This window comes from Triplophysa dalaica, chromosome 12 (assembly GCF_015846415.1).
Source record: "Triplophysa dalaica isolate WHDGS20190420 chromosome 12, ASM1584641v1, whole genome shotgun sequence".
Classification (NCBI taxonomy): domain Eukaryota; kingdom Metazoa; phylum Chordata; class Actinopteri; order Cypriniformes; family Nemacheilidae; genus Triplophysa; species Triplophysa dalaica.
Genome location: NC_079553.1, coordinates 19553418 through 19575529, shown reverse-complemented (window position 1 = coordinate 19575529; position 22112 = coordinate 19553418). Strand labels below are relative to the sequence as shown.

Here is a 22112-nt window from a genome sequence, read left to right as displayed (position 1 = left end):
GGTGGTGAGAACGCCGCACTGCACATATATTATATTTAAGCATGAAACAAAACCTAACACTGAAACCTCCTGACAGCGTTAGAATTAAAATAAAACTTATTTATGAGCGTATGACATAACGATAATCTTTTCAAATGTTTTCAGACGCTTTTTATTTTTTTTGGGGGGGGGGGGGGGGTAAATTAGGCCTTCACATAATTTTCACCTGTTCTTGTCTACAGAATGTTTGTTTGGATTAACAATATGAAATGAAAATTTAGATTTAAAAAAAATAAGCATTACTTCATCGCATGACTTCAAATCGATATTATTTTCCTCAATAGTGTTTGAAGGGAATCTAAGAATGGCTGTTAACTAAACAAATGATGGCCATTTTATATTTATAGGCCTTAAATATAATAGCTTTCATTTAACTACTTGTCTTTGCTGGAAAATGAAAAATAAATAATTAAGTGTGTAATTTTGTCTGGGAGTGTACATCTCTGTTATTGTTCTATTCTACCATGAAAAATACATAAGAAATGTAAATCTAGAATTCAATGCCTTTTTCGGAATTTAAAAATGAATGGGAAAGTTATTTGTGAATAAAACAGGGCAAGTGCACTTTTATACAACACAATGGTATATTTATTTTCATTTACATTTTAAACCTAGAGTACATACAGTAAAAACATAATCTGACAGAAAACTCAAAGAATTCATAAAACTCAACGTTGACTTGACCATTAAAAAAAGACTACAGTCTGCTAGTTCTTGTGTCACCCTGACATGAAATCTATGACCTAACAAACACATACCATGAATAGAAAACACACAATACATTCATTATCATTCACTGATGAAACAAGCCTCACATACGGACCAACTGCCTTATGTTTCTATCCAGGTAGAATGACCTGTATGTGTATTCTGTATCTGAGATGATCTGGACCTGATCAATTTATTATCATAAACACAAATAACTCTAGGTGCCTTTGTTGTCATTTGTCACACTATCATCACTTGCAACATACAGAGTAAATCTTGTACAGTTTTGTAGTCTTGTTCTGTTAATAAAGTTTAAGTATGTCTTATATTTAAGCACCTTTGGAAGGCAGTTGTGTTTTATTGATAACCATAATCCACAATTTTACAGGTGCATATTTTGTGGCCTGATTATAATCTGTGCATTTAAATATACAAACAACAATTAGGGAAGTAAATTTGATTTTGACAGATCCTAATTCTGATTGGACAATCTGCAGTTAAAATTATTGTTGCCACAGCTTACAGTTAGACTGTAAAAATTGTTTATTCCGATAAATAATAATAAATAACTGTTTATCATATTTCTGTTGCAGTAGAAAAGCAATAATTAATTCAAAGATGTGCATTACGTGATTTGACCACAATTCTGGGGGTTGTGTTTGAGTGACATATGCTGCAAGAATTCAAGTCATTATCATCTTAAATGACTTGTTGATGCTTATCTCTATTTAATCTTTTATTATATCGAGGTCTTGTTATCACCCAACAATTCACCCAAATATGTCATCATGTATTCGTCCTTATATTAAGCTTTGTATAACTCTTTCTTCTAGAACACAAAAGAAGAAATTTTGAGAAATGTCTCAGTGGTTTTGTGTCCATACAATAGAGGTCAATGGGATCCAAGTTATTTTTGTTTACTTTCATTCTTCAAAATCTCTTCTTTTGTGTTCTGCAGAAGTCCTACAGGTTTGAAATGACATGATGGTGAATAAATGATGTAAAAACTATTCCTTGAAGAGATTTGTAAGTATGGACTCATTTTCTTTGTTTGAATATTACAATTATTGGTGTCACCACACTTTTCCTGAAATTGTAGATTGTTAGACTGTTATGAGAACATGAATAACGTGATGCCGATGAGTAGCTTATGCATTACAAACCATGATAATAAAAGTCAAGGCATTCTAAAGGCGTTTCTAACAGTATTCAAAATATAGGAAACACTGTAAAAGGAAAAAGAGATTTAACAGTATAATCTCAGAGCGAAGCCGGCGTGCAGCTCAACCTGGATTTGCTTGAAGTCGTCATACACCGCTGTTGCTCTCACGACGACCGCTGAACACCCACCTGCTCAGCGATGCTTTAACACCTCTGCCCGTAACCATGCAAACCCTAATGATAACTCTAGCCCTTTCCTCTATGTACAGCCTCTCTCTTTGTGTCACGCACACTCTTTTGCGCATCCTTCTCAATACACGCTCACGTTTCCCCACTCCACGAGATACTGGACTTTTCCTTCTGCCGTTACACGTCTGGCCAGGATCCTGACGCCGTCGTTTCCCCCCCAACCCATCGGTGTGGGTCCCACAGTGCCGGGGTAGGGTGGCACGTCTCGCAGGAAAAGAGAAGGGCAGCTTTCAAAACGTTGCCCGGGAGGGTGAGCCGAGGAGAGGGAGTATGGAAGGCAGGGGGCTGGAAGTCGACAGGGGTCTTCTGCACTGTATAGAACAAATACAAATATGAAGAGTTTGGTTCCAAAAGGAGATAACTCCAAACTGCTGTTGGTTTGTTTCGATTAAAGCCATAATAACTAAAAAATACAGCCAACTAAAACAATAAAACACAATAAAAACATGATTACATTATAAAAAAAAGGAATCTCATTTTGAAACCAAATTGCATATATTACTGCATGACAGTTAATAGTAAAAATGTTGAATTGGCTGGTTCAGCATGTAAAATGAATTTTTTTTCATAATTTACTCACTCTTGTGTCGTTCCAAACCTGTTTGACTTTCTTTCTTCTACAGAGTGCAAAAGAAGGTATTTTGAAGAATGTTGGTAACCAAACAAAACCGGTCCCCCTTAACTTTCTTGTATAGACATTTCTTAAAATATCTTCTTTTGTGTGTTTTGGGTGAACCATTCCTTCTACAAAAACATCTTGTGCATTTCTATTTGATTTCGAGACGATTTTTATTGTACAGACCTGTAATGATGCAGAGTTCTAGAAAGGTCCTGAGATCCATTGTATGAAGGGTGGTAGAGGGCAAACATTCTCTTGGGAGGTGAACTGTAACACGTAAATATTTTTTAGCTTGCAAACACAATGGTAAAAGATCATACATGCATCCATTCTGTGATATAAATCCCGTCTAAAGCAGATGGCATGTACGCTTTCTCAACTGACCCCAAGGCCATCTCCTCCTCTGGTTTTCTGGGGTTGTACAGGCTCGTCCCATCTACACAACCATGAAAACATGGCACCCGGTCGATTGAGTTTGTCGGAACCGCTGGTGGACAAGCCTGAAAAGACAAGATCAACTGGTAAAATAACGTGGGCAAGACATTCCTAAATATTCACAGACTCATGCAGGTTTGGAGCGATAGTAGAGGGGGGTAAATAAAGACTCATTTTTGGGTGAGCTACTGTATCACCCTTAAAGTCGCCATGAAATCAAATTTTACACAGTGTTGCAGTGATTATTACAAATTATTTATCCCATTATTAAAGATATATAATAATAATACATATTATTAATATTATAAAAAAATCATTTGCACTTGTAATCTTTAATCGAAAACAGTAAGCTCCTCTTCCCCTCTCAACAACATCTCTTCACCACATGACGTCAGCAACAAAAGAGAGGTAGGACTATACTGACTGTCCAATGGCCAGGCATTTTTAGCCCTCTCCTCCAGGCCAAACTTACAACAAACCAATCAAAAAGAGATGGGCAAAATAAACCCCGCCTTACATTTTTCTAATTTCAGAAGCCGTTTCGCTCAGAAATGCATCACTATATGGAAAAGAAGTCAATAGCAACTTCGTTTCAAGGTGACTTTAAAAGATTAGTTCACCCCCAAAATGAAAATTCTGTCATCATTCACTCTTTCTCTTGACCTTTTAAACTGGGATGGCTTTCTTTATTCTGCGGAACACAAAAGAAGATATTTTGAAGAATGTTGGTTAAAGAACATTGTTGGGCTCCATTGATTTGCATTGGTTTTGTGTACGTACAATAAAAGTGAATGGGGACCAATGGTTTTTGGTTACCAAAATTCTAAAAATATCTTCTTTTGTGTTTTGCAGAACAAAGAAAGTCATACAGGTGTAAAATGACAGAGTAAATGGTGACAGAATTTTCATTTTGAGCTACACCTTTAACACAGAAACAAAGTACTACACTTGTCACTGTCTGACAAACGACCGGTGCGAAAATAAGACACACGGCTGAAAGATAAGAGATGACTTTTATGTGATTTTACAGATGATTAGAACAGGAAGTTCATTCTCACCTCGACGAACTAAGACTGCGAATGTCATAAATGCTGATGTTCATTTATGAATAAACGCCTGCGGCCTTCTAACTATTATTATAATGGAGATGCCTTTCAAACAGGAAGGTTCCTGTTCATAAGTGCTGAAAATCGCGCAGGAGAATTAGACTTTCAAATGATTTTAGGTGATTTTTACCTCGAATGGTCTTAAGAACCCTGGATGTCGTGCAATACGGCACACAGCGGGGCCGCGTATGACAACAGCTTTTGTGGGACGATACACACAATGAATGTGAATGATGGCATTATTCTGTGGCACATGTCATTATTACCAAAGTCAATTGACACGAGCAGCGTGATATAGCACCTCATGAATGATATACGGCCAGAAAACACATCAGAATGTGAAGCATTTTTGCGTAGTGCGAAGAAAGCAGACAGATGAGATCTTTTTATCATCTAAAATATAGACAGATACAGACAGCTAATTCAGTCTTCTAATCTCATGCTTGTCCTCTAGTTTTAGAAGACTGTGGCATGATTTGTCTGGTCATTTCTCATTAAATTCTTTTATAAAATGAAACTATCCGAGTTATGCAATATTTGATTTTTAAAGTGCTATTGTACATCAACAAATGTCCTGTTTGTTTCTATGTTTTCTAAGGAAACATTCAAGATAACTTAATGCTAAAATATAATGAGATAATTAAACAATAAAACTTTGTTGAAATAGGAAAAGTTGTTTTTTAACAGTGCAACAATATTTTGGGATGTTTTATGCAAAGTTACGTCCTGTTGATGCATTGTGCCAAAAGGGCATCATTTACATAGACATGTTTTTCTGGTGCCTTGACCCTTAAAATCTAAATAATGCCGGATTGTTAATGTACCACCTGGACTTTAAACTCTAATCGACTGCAAAGTGCAACAAATCCGAGACGGATAAACGTTCCACTAGTGTTTTCACCAACATTTATTTAAGGTCCATGTGAAGTTTTTTGGAGGATCTATTGACAGAAATTCAAAATGATATACATAACTATGTCTTCAGAGGTGTATGAAGACCTTACATAAGGAAGCGATATGTTTTTATTACACTAGAATGAGCTATTTCTATCTACATACACGCGGGTCCCCTTGCATGGAATTGACCATGTTGTTTCTACAGTATAAACGGACAAAACATGTTTCATTAATACGTTACCTCTTTCGGCAAAGAAGCGAAAATGTCACGACATCTTAGTGCTGTGTCAGCCACGGTAGTGCATCAAAAGCTAGGGGGGTGGAGTGAGCTGTTAGTTGCAAATTGCAACCTCACCACTAGATGCCGCTAAATTTCATACACTTGACCTTTAAAAGGAATGCGATCTATTTATGCATGCTTTATGGCTACTTCCAAAGAAAGATAAACCCTTCAAGTTCATTGTAACATGTCTATTTTACAGTAGGGGAGAAAAGCAAACTTCAGTGAATGAGAAGAACTCATTGCTGACGGAGGAGAGCTTGACGTCTGTCACACATCTTTTGATAGCTGCTGGTGACAGAAGCCACACTGACCTGCGTCTCTATGACCCGGCGCTTTGATTTACGGCCCTCCGGACCCACCGCTCTTCGCTGGCAGGGCATCGACGTGGGGCTGAAACAAAGAAAAAAGACTTTAATGTCGACCTATGTATACACTACATGGACAAAAGTACTGAGAAGCCCCCTTCTTAGTTTATGTTATCTGTTCCACTAATTCCCTATCAAATGTTTTAATTGCAAAACAATTATTATCTTTGTTGCAATAGTTTTGGACTCTTTTCTGTTCCGAAATGACTGTACATTTTGTTAATGTAATATATGTGTGTACTACACATATGATAAAAGTCTTTGTTTAATTATAATCTTCTCTTTTGGCACAGCTCTCGTGTTTTTTTATTTGTTTTGCTGGGTCGGGATCATTCACATGACACAGTGCCATATTTTAATTAAACAAAAAAACTAAAAAGCACCAATGGAGAACAAAAATCTGTTCCCACAGCATCTTACAGTGTCCAAGATATGGAATATAAAAATATATTTTCTTTTATGACACCTTTAGGCTGATTTAATGATGACAGATGTTTTTTGTTTTTTTTTCTGTGAATTAATTAAAAAGCTGTGGTATTTTCTCTGACCTTTTCCTGTGAGTGATGCTGATAGGCTGTTCTGCGATGTAAGGGGATTGGTCCGATGACAGAGGGGGAGGAGCCCGCACTTGAAGACCGAAGAGACACTTCTTTTTCTTTATTTCCTTCCCCGAGACAAACCTTTACGACAGATCAACATCTGATGTTGAAAAGCTCTTTGACAGATTTTGTGTGGTTCTTGGGTGACGTATATGTGACAACTAAAATACACAATTCTGTTAACTGCAAACTGTGACGTGGACATGGAATTGGCCTTTAAATCATTAATTTGAAAGGGATTTATCAAAATGCTATTCAGAGAAAGTGAAATATCATAGGAAGAATACAGAATGTAATGGTATTGAAAATTGTAATGGTGTGATATTAGAAATCAAGCAGAACGAATGTTTCCATAACCAATAATAATAATCTGTTTCTCACCTGTCTTTGTGGGAATTTAATGCGTTGAGCAGGTTTTGGCAACGGTCCTGCCTCAGTGTGTCGGATAGCTGAAAGACCAAAATACAGAAGCAGTATGTAGAAATGCATTTGAAAAGTATATACAGTGACTGCAAACTGTACCAAAAAATTCAAAATACAGTCAAGATTCAATTTAGGTCAACACAAAATCAATCTGTACTGCTCTACATTCATGCTTTTGCTGAGTTATGGTTCTCCAATGACAAATAAATGATTAATAAAACGTTCGTGAAATAATTAAAATAAATTAAAATATTAAAATATGTTTTGTTAAACATTTTGTTAAACATTTAAAATTGTGTTTAAAAAACCTACATATTTCATTTCAATTTTCTATGGTGTCACACACCACTAGGGGGCACTATTTCTACCACTTTTGAGCCCTATTTATATTGTCAATGTACATTCCTTATAGAGCACAATTGATTGTTGAAATTCAATAAATACAAATAATAAAATTATAATTTTTATAATAAATTGTATTCAACTTTTTTCTACTCTTATCCAACCACCTTGCTCCATGCTGGCATGTAACATCCACTTTTGTTTACAATCAAGTCATTTTACTCATTAAATTACCCCTTTAATCTGAAATCCGACAGATTATGAATGTAAACAGTGCTTGTGTTGACTTTTAAACAAGCTCTCTTGGTGCAATTGACTGGAATACTTTCATACCGTGCCGAGAAGCAAAGATTCCCAGTTTTCATTTGTAAAAGCCATGATTTCGTGATCGAAATCAAAGTACTTTCTCTTGCAGCACAGGGAGAGATGATACAGCACCAAATGAGCCAAATCTGCCCTGCGTTACGACAAAATGGCCATCATCAGATATTACAGATATTATATTAACTTCTTCACATCGATTATGTGCTTTGTATTCCGCCATCACGTTCTTACCAGGTCATTGGAAGCCTCTGAATGGTCTCCGGACCGTTTGTGCACACCGAGCACTGGAACTGATAAAAGCTGATAGGTGAAGGGGAGAGGCAGACAAAAAGGTTTAGACAGAATGAACTTAGCAACAGCATGCGCTTAACAACCGTGTCAACCTCACCGGTCTCCGTAGAGAAGAGGTTTGCTCAGGCACTGAGTGCATGCTTCATGAAACCACTGCCCACAGCTCTCGCACTGCAACATCTTCAGATTCCACCTGACAAACACAACAGGCTTCTGTTTAGACACAAACGCTCGCAATGCAAAACACAAAGGTAGTCTTGTTAGTTCAAATACATAGTATATTTTGTTCATAGACATTATTCCATCATTCCATCAAGGATGTGGGTCCAATTCAAGGGAAAACACGCTGATAAAAAATACATTTATAGACTAAATGTACTGTAAGTCGCTTTGGATAAAAACAATGCACATCATGTTTACATACAGCCACGAAAAATATCAAGCGACCATTTCAAGTTTATTTTAGTTTGTCTGAATTTACTATATGAAGAGTTTGGTTCCAAAATGAGGTTCCATGTTTTTTTTATTGTGCATTCCAATTAATATCAATCAAACTCCAGTTGGTTTGTTTTGATTTACCCCATAATAACTAAAACAATACAGCAAAGTAACACAATAAAAACATGATTTTTGAAAAAAAATATAAAACAAAAAAAGAGTTATCTCATTTTGGAACCAAACGCTTCCTATAAAGGTATGTTTAGGTAAAACAATCGTTTTTGTTTCATTATGTAAGCTACTAACAATCTTTCTCCCAAATTTGAATAAAAGTACTGTTTCTATTTGCAATAATTTGCATAAAATGAAAACTGGAGAAACAGGTGAAAATAACAGAAAAGATGCTCCGTATTTTTCAGACGTCAAATACTGTAAAAAAACAAGTTCATACTCACTTTTAACCAATACAACAGTTATATTTGTGTGTTTTCAGGAAAAGTATGTTTTTTTATAACCTCCAATTTATTACAGTTTTCATGCATCTTGTCATGCTGTCAGCCTTTCACATTGCAATACATCTAGAATACTGATGAGGTTAAAATTTGGAGTGGTCTTTTTATTTATTTTTCCACGGCTGTATATTGTATACATACACTGCAAATAGTTTGGACACAAAACTATTGCTGAATTTGTGTTATTATTTATTTAATAATAAAACGTGTCTGATGCATTGTGATTTAAAGGCTTATCCTTCAATCATTTTCATATCAAATTTTGTAACTTGTAAGTCTTTTAAATAGATCTGATCCCATCTAATTTGTGTCTACAGAATAATTTTATTAAAGAGGAAACGTGTTTATTTTCAAAACACATAAACTGGATAGTGTAGTAAGATCATGTGATAACAGACGAGCATATTGTTTCCCAATTCTGTTTTTTCAAAGGAAATTCTCTCCTGTTCAAGAGTGAATTTCTCATGTCCGTGACATCCCAGATGTATACGGCTTCCTTTCTAAACATGAATGCAAACAAATATCTTTTTATATTCAAATGCCACCATGTGACCTTTTATAGTGGGCCTACATTGCAAATTTAAAAAAGAACATAAATCCATTATTAAAGTAGGCCTACTTCAAATTACTTTTAATGTGAAGCAAAATGAAACGTTTGTAAGAAAGCGTTTCATATTTTGAGCTTATTTAGTGATGGATACATCACATACCTTTGGCATCATATGGTACAGTTTAGCACACGTTTAAATATGGCAGTTAGTTAATCAAATCCTTGGTTCTTGCTTGACTTTTGCTTTATGGAGTGTCGCCATGTTCAGCCATTTTACAATAAGATTATTTGTGTGCATTCAACTAAAGAACAGAAGTCACAGATACAGTATTACACGACATGAGGGTGAGTACATTACGAGAGACTATTCATTTAAAAATACTTATAATATGCAGTGTATACTAAGTTAGCAGTACACAAGTATAGTCGGAAAGCAGATGAGAATGGCAAGAGTTGAACTCACTCTCCCGGTCCAGCGCAATAACAGTAACACTGCTGCTGATTGGTCAAGTGTTGTGGGTCCCAGTCTAAAGATGACAGCTGATAGGGCAACCTCACTTTCATGATCTGCATGAGTCGTGCGAAGCGTCCCCTTTTTAATGCACCCCCTCTCTAGGACAAAACACAGCCCGTCATTAAAGTGTATCACAACCGCACACGTTCCTGTCATGCAAGCACTTTCAACTACGATTTCATCTGAAGATTGTATTCGGAGAAGAGCGTTTGAAGGAAAGTCATTAACGTTTCCTGCTGGGAGGGGCAGGTGGATATGATTTTATCTTCAAATCAGCATGTCAGGCCTGTGAAATGAGCGTGCTTGACAGATGGATTAAAGCGCAGGCCCATTTAACGCGCCTCGACCGGCACCTGCAGAGTGCTGCAATGCAATAAATAGGCAGTGGAGCGCAGTTAGGCATGGATACCCTTTACATCTCTGAGGAAAACGAATGCTTGCGTTCAGTTGCGTGTGATTCAAAAATACATCCAAAATGGCAATATTCTCCTTGATTTAAAATGCGTTTCGTCATTTCGACAAACCTTTGTTGCTACGGCAAAGACACACTGGCGACATATCCAGCTGTTGGGGTCGATGTCGGGGTCGATGGGGGGCGTGTGGCATTCCGGATGATAACCTGTGACACGTATAAATACAGACAAAACAATACAGTGTTTAGTCCTGTTCATAAATATTTATCAATAATTAACAAAAACATTTAGCAATGTTTATAAATATTCAATATGCTACTTTGCAAACATTTGTTCTGAAAATAAATAAATAGAAGATTAAAACAAAACTGATGTAAATCTAAGCTTTGTTAGGTTCATTTGCTGAATTACCGTGACGACATTTGAGGCAGTTTACAAGAGGTTCTTTAAGGGGCGGAGCATCACAGATACAGCATACTTCCTCTCCTTTTGAAGAGACTGACAAGAAACAACACTTCAGATGTGACAGAGCTTAAAGGGACAGTTCACCCGAAATGAAATTTCTGTTTTCAATTACTCACCCTCGAGTTGTTCCAAATCTGTAAACATTTCTTTGTTCTGAGAGAAAGATATTTGGAAGAACGCTTGTAACCAAACCATTCTTGGCCACCATTGACTACCAAAAATGAAAATGGTAGTCAAAAGTTCTCCAGAACTGTTTGCTTCTCCAACATTCTTCAAAATATATTTTTTTGTGATCAACAGAACAAAGAAATGTATAACCCAATATTTCCCTACTATGGTGGTCAATGGTCGCCAAGAACTGTTTGGTAACACAAGCATTTTTCCAAATATCTTTCTCTGTGTTCATCAGAAAAAAAGCTGTTTATACAGACTTGGAACAGCTTGAGAGTAAATAAATAGAGAATATTCATTTTTTGGGTGAACTGTTTCTTTAACACATTCATATCTATCATATCTCCATATTTTACATTCATGCAGTTGGCGGATGGTTATATCTAATGTGACTTACATTTTAGCTACATTTTTTCAAGTTTGTGTGTTCCCTGCAAATCAATCTTATCGCTATATATTCTAACCGACATGTGCAATGTGAAACAGATAGGCTCTTGAGATGTTATATGTTGGAACCATGCAGCCAATAGGGGTTCTCCTATGACAACGTGAAGCACTTTTTATTCCAGAACACTGCACTGTTTTTAAACATCCAGAACGGCCCAATACAGCAACTTTTACTTGATGAATGATGTAAGGTGAGTCTGACAGTCGACTTGAGTCTGATAATTCTCTTTTGATGGTAGTTTTGTGCTCCAACAGTATTTCCGTCACACTTTCATCACATTTCCACACAAAATTCTTATTGCATTTATAAAAATATTGATATATCATGGTTGGTATTCTGCCAGATTTAAAAACATTTTATAATAATGTAAATCTAATGGGAATTGGAGGGGGCGTAACAGTCATAAAAATAATGACGTAATTGAATGATCCTAAAATAAGGTTTAATTATGCATGCTATAATGTGAACTTTTTGCTTCTTCTGCTTTGCGAAGTAAACTGAACATTAATTTAATCTGGAGTGCAGAGTAACCTTTTTATTAGCCTTTCTGAGGCTGAATTTAGAGTCTGAATGGATTGACTTACACGAGTGGATGTCTTTCCTGAGGACCCAGAATTCGGAGTTATCTTCAAATCTGACCAAACAGCTCTGCTTCACGCTGTCTACCTGCAAAACAGGCGCACTTTCAACAGCAGATTAACATGTGCACAATAAGTCAGTACAAAACTAAAAAAAAAAGAAAGAAAAGCATTCTGTTCTCATCCTGGCATCAACTTTCTCTCTCTCTTTCTCTCTACCGAGCAAACTTGGAGCAAACTTACTCGTTTCACATTTCCAAGGTACAAAAGTCCATCGCTCCATCTGGCTAAAACATCTTCTCCTTCACTAACTCCCCCCATCCTAAAGAAAAAGAGGGCAAAAGCATGTCAGAAAAACATTCTGTGCAATTAGTGAATCAGTAAAACGTGTCTCCGTCCCAGCAAACAGCAGCCTGAGGGTTAAAATCCGTGCATAGCGTCAGTGCACAGTACAGTATAAAAGATGAAGAGTCAATGCACACTGCAATGCCACACATGATCAAAAACACTGGATGCCTTATGCAACAGACCATAATATATGCAGATGATAGAACAATGCGTGATTGTGAACTATTACCAACAAGATCGAAGCATTGATTACGTGCAAAACGCATGCAAAGATTTTCTCAAATCGATGCACACATAACTCATACGTTCCGACATGTATGATGGCATGCACATGCAAACATAAATTAATAGGCTTGGCAGATCATATATGGAAAGAGCAAAGCGCGAGGATGCACCTGTGTTCAAGTCTTTCGCTCTGTTTGGGTCACAGAGACTATGGGTAGAGATATCAGCCGCACATGAAACGCCTGATGCCCGGTGTTTTGCGTCTTAATCACTGTCCCGAATAATCGGCGCGTTTGGAGAGTGGCGGTAGATCAAACGCGCGTCACTCAAGCCGTCTGTGCGCAACCGTCTGTCCGTCCGTCTATCTCTGCGTCTGTCATCAGCTTCATGTCCCCGTTCTTTTCTCGTCTCTTTATCGAAGTCGACAAACGTGTTTGTCAGGAAAGCAACATCAGCATCAACCCGAGCAGGACGCCATCATCATCTCTGCCTCGCTCTCCTCCGACTTGTTGTGACGCAGACATAAAACACAGGCAGATGGAGAGGGGGGGGAGATCCGGAGAACACCTTCGCATCTGTACGACTGACCGACATCTCACACGGATGCGCGACCGGATCGAACCCCGGAACGTCCGAACGCCCTGCGCGCAACGGGTCGAGCGCAACGCGCGGCGCGCACGCGGCGACTCATTAGGAAAAGTTTGGAACTGTCCTAATTAGTTCGGTAGACATGCGCCTTTCTGGAATTTCTGGAGAAAGTTTTAAAATGCCCTTGGGTACCGGCAAAACATGTGTTCATCCCTAATATTTTTGGTTGCTTGTTTTAAAGACACAAATAATAAAAACATGTCTGCATTTTGACACCTGCGTCGTCTTATTAAAAAATGTTTTGATATTTTCTATGTACAAAACTGCTACATTAATTGCGCACTTGTTTTAGATAATATTTGTGTTTTTTTATTAAAACGTTTTATATTTGGAAAATCTGTTAAAAAAGGTAACTTGGGAAAATATATAGGCTAGCTAGAAATATATATTTTATGTTTCGCAAGTCGTCACTTTTTGCAAGAGAAGATAAGCCATATTTATTTGCATTTTATTTGGTTATAAATGTACATTAGAGTATTGTATTTTAATCAGTTTCTTAGAATAAACTAGGCCAAATAGTTAACACGCCAACACATAACCAGAATAATAAAGGTCAGATGCATTAATTAAACTTAAAACATAACCTAAAATATTATAAAATCTTACAAACAAACATATCATACACAACAATACTATACTATTAAGCAGGAATGTTCAAAATGGCCTCTGGCGTATCTTTGAAAAACAGTTATCCAAAAGTCCAGCAGAGGGCGCACAACACCCAAACAGGAACTACACAATAATTCTAGTGACAAACAAACGAGCTTAATGAGAACTTTATTCAAAAGCTTATAAATTCTTTGTAATTCAGTGTTTCTTCAGACGCAAATAAAGAGTCTGTGGGCTGTAAACATTTGAAATTTTAAAATGACTCGCCATTTAGAGAGCAGGCTTATAGATCTTGAAAGAGCAGATAAATTATTCATAGGCAAACCACTATTTTAATTAGTCCAATCCGAAGACTTGGATACGCATATCACCAATGCTTTTATTCACCATAACAACCTTTTAATAAACCCAACAATCTCCCTCAGGCATATTAGACTATTGCTTGTAAAGAGGTGCAAAGGCATTACATTACCAATACAGCATTTGACTTTATGACAGATAGTGTCATAACAAAAACAAACAAAACATATATTTAAAAAGGCATAAACCTTAAACTTTAACCTCACAGTAGACATGGTGGTGAAGATGATTTCTGTTGTTTGGGTGCCATCATCATGCACGGTTTATTTAGATTTTAAGATAATATATAGCAGACAATTGTATGCTTTTTTTTTAAGGTTAAAACATATAAATGATTTGTTTGGATGCAATCTGTCTTTCTCTTTATTTAGTTATGGATGCCTTTCTGCCTGCAAGGCCCTGCCATAAAAATATTGCAAGGTCAGAGCTGAGTCCACAGCTGGCACACTCTTCAAGGATTAGCTCGAAATAATCACCCAGCTAAGAATTGCCAGCCATTCAATAACATAAATCATTTACATCAAACACTTCAACAGCATTGGCCACTTAAAATTCAGGCCGCGAAACAACACAGAGTAATAAAAAACAACCTTGAAAATGTGAGAATGTACAAACGCACACGTTTCTCCAGCTATTCAAGTGGGCGCTTCCCACTGACATTTATTGCTAATAAATCAATCCAATTATAATTGGGTTGTAGTTAGATAAAGAAGATATTAATTTGGTCAAATGGTGTTAGAATAAAAATTCAATGAATATAGAAGTATAAATAGTCCCGCAGTGCTAAAGAGAAATGTTAAAACATAAACATAGGCGTTCACTTAAGTCCAAAGTGAATTACAGTGCTTTTAAAGGAATTGTTCAGCTAAAAAATGAACATTTGTTCATCATTTATTCACCCTCATGTCATTTCTAACCTATGACTTTCTTCTTCTGAACACAAACGATATTTTGAATAATGATGTGCCCCACTGACTTCCATTGTTTTGACACAAAACCACAGACACATTTTTCTTGTCTGTATCATTTTCACACAATGTAAAACATTGTTTAAATAGTTTTAGATAAAGTATAGTGTGTCACAACACTGATATGTAAACAACGACAGACCAACCCAAAACCTTAAAATAGCTAAAGCTATAGGCATTTTAAGGAAGTGAATACAGACTTAAATTAATCTACCACGCACTTCTCAATTTAAAGACTTTCCCTATTAGAAGCATTAAAGAAGCTAATGTCTGGCTGCATTGTAGAGCAATTTAACCCTCTAACAATTGTGTAAGGTCCGAAATACATTTGCATATTTAAGATATTTTATCCAAAAGCTACTGTTATCTCTTCAAGCTATACATTTCAACAACAATGTTTTGAATTAAAACACATTTCATTCATTGGCTTTTAACTCAAAGTTAACTCAAAGAAATCTGTGGTTTTTCGTTGTCTTTGTGGTGCCTTGATGTTCATTGTATGACTTTTTTGTACTGCACTTTGGTCAACTGCGGTTGTTTTAAATATGCTTTAGAAATATATTAATTTGAAAATGAATCAAAGATTCCTTGATGATAATGGGGCATAGTAAAACGCGCAATGCACAGATATAAATCGCCCAGTGCGTCAAGCCAATGGTCAAACGCGCTGAATGTGACAGCAGGAACTGCGCGCAGTGCGCCGCCCGCGCCGCGCGTCACCAGCGCAGATCGCACCAACGCGCTCAGCTGTCTTCATCGGGCCGATAAGGGTTGACGGGTGAAGCCGGAGGGAAGAGATATGACGGAACAGAAACTGTAACTTCCGAGGAACACAACCGCAGGAGCGCATCGACATGATACTCGTCTCGTAACAGGTACTGTTCTGCGCGCTTTGCTCCGACGTAGTCGCCAAATGTATCCGCCTGTATTTCTGATTACGAATGTTTGTTTTCACACGAGAGCTATCGCAATCTGTGAGTTATGCCAAGAAGAATAAAAGTGACATTATGCGTATAGTGCATTAGATAGCATTGCTGGTCTTATGCGAGATTATTTGCTTAAATATTCTTTTGGTTACCTCCCGGTTCACCAAACCGAAAATATCACAGTTGAGCTAGTTTCTTTACGTACACGGGGTTTGGATCAGATGAAAAGAAGCTTTATTTGACTCTTTGGCATGACCTAATTCAGCCCTGCCGGCGGCTAGTTTTTGCACACTAACGCTCAATAATAAATGTTTACCCCTGACCAGTGAATAGACATATTCATAAAAGCAACCGTTCTTCCAAAACTATGGCAAAGAAAGTGTAGAGCTTGTTTATGAACTTTAGCTCTTTTAAAAGCTTTAAACGTTTTCAGTTGTTGTTATTTTGTAACAATAGCCAAGAGTTTTGTGTTGAACTCTCTCTCTATCTCTCTCCATCCTCTCTTCCTGAAAAAGATCTCTATCAACAGGCTAATGTAAATAACAGACAGGGGCAGGAGAGGGAGGGGCCACCATTCAAATGCGAAGTTGTCTTTTGGCAAAGGGAAATGTAAATGATCAAAACAAATCATCTCCCAGCACAAATGACTCCCCGTTGAGCTGTTAGTTCATGTCCAAATGACTCTTGTTGTTGCTGCAGGAACACCGTCATGTTCCCCAGTAGTATGAAGACATCTGGTGTGGAGCTGCCAGGAGTGGGTTCGAGAGATGTGCCACTCATTGGATATCGACCCCTACAGCCTGGGCCCAACGGCACTTCTGATCAGCTCTGGAGGGAGACTGAAAACAGAGAGGCGGATCCCATGCAGGTCAGACACTGATGACATCACGATGACATCATTCTCATTGTGCATATGAATTTACTCATCACAATCATGACACGTATACAGTTCTTAAAAGCTGCATTTGTGAGTCTTATGTAAGAACTATTCTAATAGGATTATCATGACCTACTTTTGTTTTCTGCGCTGTATTACATTGTTGTGTTACAAATTTACGTCAGACATAAACTTTGTCGAACTGTTGTCCATTTGGTCACAAGTAGCTTTAAAAGGTCCATTGTGTACATTTTTGGAGGATCTATTGACAGTTATGTATATTAAATTGCATTTCAATGTCTTCAGAGGTGTATAGAGAGCTTACATATGAAGCGTTATGTTTTATTATCTTAGAATGAGCTATTTCTATCTATAGTACATATACTGCGTGTTCAATTGCATGGAATTCGCTATGTTGTTTATACAGGAGCCCTAAAAGGACAAACTGCTCTACAGAACGTGTTTCATAAATACGTTTTTCCATCGGCAAACAAGCGTAAATGTGACGACATCTTAGCACTGTGTCAGCTGCCATAATGCTTTGAAAGAGATTTGGTAGAGTTAGTTGCCGCTAAATTTCATACAGTGGACCTTTAAGTAAGATATCACAACATTTCCGTCATTTTTGGTAAGATTTACATCAGTTCTAGTTCTCACCAAAGTCCTTGTATATGAATACATTTGACAGTAAATGTATTTTAACTCAAATATTTGGGGTTGTCATGCTCAGTCTTCAATTCAGGACATACGTTCCCACGCAAACTTGTCTGCCATTCTGCAAGCTTAGTTTCACATACCAGCTCCTTTTTGTCACATTAGATCTCAATTGTGGATTAAAACTTGAAACAGGAGACTCTGTATCGCCGTGACACTATAACCTGGTGATTTAATCTGAAGAGAGAACGCCTCGTCCTCATGAGAGAAATATCACTTTACTGACACTGTAAGCTAGAGGTGGATGGTTCTCAGAAGTGCTGCAGGCGTTTTGCAAGAAACAAGCTGCCAGTTTTAGTTTAAAGAGTCTATTTCAAAACAAACTATAGTAATATCAAGAGGCTTAGTTGAAGATTTGAGTTTTGAGAGAGAAAATCGTGTGCTTTCTGTGCTTTAGTTTTAAATGTTATGTTTTAGATGTGTCTTGGGGCAGTGAGTTTCTTATCAGCTTGAGGCAAAAGGACTGGTGAACTTCGGCTTGTGGCCCCACCTGGTAATCTCGCATCTTGTGTGTTTATACCACTGATCTATATAAACGACGGGATTGTTCATGACGTCATCACAATGAAGCGACCGCGCCGTCATGTTGGTATGCCTAAACGTTCTATCAAATCAATAGGGAGTTATCACATATTAATTATAAAAAAGTAACTCACCAGTCACTGTTTTTATTTTCTAAAGTCTCACAGAACATTCTTACAACGCAAACGTCTTAACCATTTAAATGGTAAATTATTTAAAGTTAGGATTTTCCCGTCTTATAAGTTATAGAGCGAGTCACGTTCATTTGCATTACAGTAGCGTACAGATCAGATCAGCAGACTCACCTCAACATATGACAAAAGTGCTTATTCTGAATATATAAATACAGACTGTGTATGTTCTTCAAAGCAGGAATCTTTATTTCCAAAGATTTACAACAGTGTGCAATACACACTCACATTCTACACATTGATTTCTATACTTCGCAGTTCTGCCCAAAATAAACATAAACATGAAAAAAATCAGAAGTAACAATTAATTTAAACACACATGTGAACTACAAATGTATCGTGTGTCTGATAAACTGAAAAACTGGTTATTTTAGATCATCATTTTTGACTAAGTCAATGGCGCTCTATGTCAGTTGGGCATAGCAAGATGGCGGCACGATCACTTCCGGTGGCTTCATCACCTGTCGCTGGTTTATTGTTCTAGACGCAATCCAATTATTTATATAGGTCAGTGGTTTATACACATTCTGTTTTTACTTAAAACTCTGCCATCATTTCGGACCTAAATACTATGAATAAACTACATGAAATTAACCCTAGTGTTGCAAACAAAAAAATGATCATTTTTCAAACCGATGGGACCAAATTGTCTAGAATAGGGCATGACAATAGCCACGGAAGCTGGTATGGCGTAAAACAAACAAACTATCATCATATATTAGGATACCCTCATGTTTTTTAAAACCTGTATATTACTCTTTCTTCTGTGGAACACAAAAAAATATATTTTGAGAAATGTCTCATTGGTTTTGTGTTCATAAAAAGGAAAAACAATTGGGACCAGTGTTGTTTGGTTACCAACATTCTTCAAAATATCTTCCTTTGTGTTCTGCAGAAGCAAGAAGGTCATACAGGTTTGGGATGACATGAGAGAGAGTAAATAATAAAAAACAGTTTTTGGGTGAACTGTCCCTTTAAATCTTGTTTCAACATCCTTGAGTGTTGACTAGGAACTGCTACGCCAACGTTGGATTATTTCCCGCTCTAAAAACAGAAGGCCCACTCGCTCAGTGTTTACCATAGTAACTTCCCTCCTGTTGAGGTCACATGACTCACGTCCCTTTGGTAAATAATGCAAGAGTCCACTATGAAACACACTGGCTCTTTTGTTGGGATTTGCTCGCGTGACACAAGCCGGGCCAGAGAAGACTCAACAGGAAACTAGATCTGACCAGCTCTTGATTCTTTAATGACTGCTGCAGGATGCATATGTGTCGGTCGAAACATATTTGACTTTATCACACTCTGTGCTTGTATCTGGGTGTAAAGTCAGAAAAAGAAAGGGTGAAATGTTTTGGGTGGAGAGGAGGGGTGGATAAAAGTTTAGCTTAAAACAAACGTTGCTGAACCAGTTTTTCTAAAGTGGGCCCACTGGCCCTGTTTATACTTGCTATTAAGAGTAATCTCAAGTTATCTAACAACAAGTGCCTAGCTTAGACACATAAAGGGATAGTCCAACCAAAAATAAAAATCTGTCATTATTTATGAACCTCGTTTAAAATCGGCATGTGGCTCTTGTGGCATGTGACTCAAAACACAAAAGATGTTTTGAGAAATGTCGCTGTGTGGTGTCCAGTGGAAGTTAATGGGGGGGTCAACGATTACCAACATTCTTCAAAATATCTTCTGTGTTATGCCCAAAAAAGATATACAGGTTTGGAATGACATGAGGACGAGTAAATAGTGACAGTATTCTCTATTCTTTTTATGTGAACTATCCCTTTTACAAACATTTATCATGTGACCACTTGCGATCTGATTTCAAAGTTGCGCACAAAAGCTTAGTATCTACAAAAGGCAAATGTCCGGTCAAGAAGCAGCAGCAATTACCTCTACGTCATCTTAAGAAACAGGTAGATCATATAAGTATGTTTGTGTTTCAGACTGTAATTTCAGAATGAGCGCAAGTCTCTCTCTCTCCCGATGAGTTCAGTGTGCGCGTGAAGGGAGTGGCGTGTACACAAAGTGCCTTTTTATACATTTCTGAAGTTGGACGGCTGTTGAAATCTGTTGACAGTTATAAAAGATGTAACTAAAGCACTATTTTCGACCGCCAATGACACCACAACACGTTTGTATTATAAACTGCGTATAAACTCTCGCTCGTGCTAAAATCAATGAAACGCGCACCGTTCTAGTGATGTGGCAGATGAGTCCGTATGGAATAATGCACAAAAAAACACTACAATTTGTAATGGTTTTAATTCAAAAAGCTAATGATATACAATGTTATTTTGATGGTTTCTTTGTTCATTTCAGCAGGGTTGTTAGATTTATAATCTGATCTCTTGAGATCAATCTGTCATATAGCCTACAGGTATTTTTTGCTTCCTTATATTTATATATGTATATATATATGTGTGGGTGTATATATAATATATATATGTATAAATATATATATATATACATATCATACACATAATCTTATCTATCCTCAATTTACAGTAAAGGGGGGGCAGTTCTTTAAATACATTTGCAGGGGGTCGTGACCCTGAAAATGTTGAGAACTACAGCTGTAATGTAATAGATGAGAACATAAAAAGAGTGGGGAGAAGGAAAAGCGAGAAGAGATATTCATGGAGAGAGAACCAAACAATAGATCTCTGTAAATAGCTCCCTTGTGATGTATTTACGACGCGTTTCAATGAGAACACAGTCAACAGGCACATATCCTGTGGTTTGCGAGGTTGCCGTATACTGTATGTACGGGAGACTATTGTCCTTCAAATATCACAGCTGAGCCCAACCTTCATATGTATAAGACACATTCTTATGTATACCATAATCGTATTCACATTCAGAAAGACTAGATTGTAATATTGAATTTAATACAATAAGATGGTTCATTAAAGATAGACAGTTGTATCTGAATAGTATTTGCAGTCAGAAAAAATGCCTGTATAAAACTCACAGGACAGGTTTATTTACTAATTCCCCAAAAGTTTTCAGGAATGTCTGGCATTAAGTTATGAGAATTATGCTTAATGAATGATTTAAATTGCGAGCAATTCTTATTCGAGCTGAATCTCAGGCCCTGAAAGAGAGAAAATGCTTTAAGACAGTAATGTGTCGCTATTATTTTTGTTTGATACAAATTTTGTTGCAGTCAGCAATCATTTGAATGCAAGCAAATTTAAAATAACTGTTAGAGATTTTATTATTATTGGAAACAAGTTTCTTGTTTAGTTAAATACGTAACCCAAATAATAAGTCATGTGGCTTACAGCAAAATGATTGTTACACAAATACAATCTGACATGTCTATGTTTATCTTTTTTCTGCAGCAAAATAAAGCTTAGATTGTAATGCAACATAACACAGTAGACAAATAGGGCGAATTCAGCTTGATTTAGGTTGACTTTTATACATTGAGATGTCAGGAAACAAGTAGCCAAAAATATTCTGAATAAGTTTCTTTACTAGGAATAAACACATTGAATGTTTTCTAGCTAAACTCTTTTATCTTTACTAAGAGCTAAGGAGGATAGTAAACACACAGGTGAATGTAGCAGATACTGTCTTCAATAGCAGTTCCCTTCACCCTCCCGTGAGGCTGACTAAAGACAGTGAGAGAATAGAGGGGGGGGCAGGAAAGGCAATATGGCGTGACAGCATGTCCTGTTTCCTGTGTTTGTCCACACTTATTCTGCACTTCCTGCTGAAACAGGAAAGACATGGGCTGCGTCTGAAATCACATACTGTGATAGTACATACTGAATTTAAATAAGTACCTA

The 22112-nt window shown here is 37.1% G+C and overlaps 2 protein-coding genes across 3 annotated transcripts in view; one reads left to right on the top strand and one right to left on the bottom strand.

Annotated features, from left to right (window-relative positions):
• Positions 1–633: 633 nt before the first annotated feature.
• phf1 (PHD finger protein 1) overlaps positions 634–22112 on the bottom strand; it is a 25260-nt gene continuing 3781 nt past the window's right edge. The window contains exons 1-15 of one of the 2 annotated variants that reach the window (XM_056762425.1): positions 12674–13230; positions 12174–12252; positions 11937–12018; positions 10680–10766; positions 10380–10474; positions 9805–9953; positions 7939–8034; positions 7782–7850; positions 7560–7683; positions 6843–6910; positions 6411–6542; positions 5809–5887; positions 3161–3276; positions 2960–3043; positions 634–2468 (exon numbers count right to left, since the gene is read on the bottom strand). In XM_056762425.1, the coding sequence (XP_056618403.1) occupies positions 2219–2468; positions 2960–3043; positions 3161–3276; positions 5809–5887; positions 6411–6542; positions 6843–6910; positions 7560–7683; positions 7782–7850; positions 7939–8034; positions 9805–9953; positions 10380–10474; positions 10680–10766; positions 11937–12018; positions 12174–12251 (1509 nt within the window). In that variant the 5' untranslated portion in view covers position 12252; positions 12674–13230 and the 3' untranslated portion in view covers positions 634–2218. Of the gene's footprint in view, positions 2469–2959; positions 3044–3160; positions 3277–5808; positions 5888–6410; positions 6543–6842; positions 6911–7559; positions 7684–7781; positions 7851–7938; positions 8035–9804; positions 9954–10379; positions 10475–10679; positions 10767–11936; positions 12019–12173; positions 12253–12673; positions 13231–22112 lie in introns of those variants that run through there. The other variant, XM_056762426.1, reaches the window with a different exon arrangement.
• Positions 15757–22112, top strand: part of rgl2 (ral guanine nucleotide dissociation stimulator-like 2) — a 20592-nt gene continuing 14236 nt past the window's right edge. The window contains exons 1-2 of the mRNA XM_056762423.1: positions 15757–15963; positions 16714–16882. Of these exons, the coding sequence (XP_056618401.1) occupies positions 16724–16882 (159 nt within the window). The 5' untranslated portion in view covers positions 15757–15963; positions 16714–16723. The remainder of the gene's footprint in view (positions 15964–16713; positions 16883–22112) is intronic.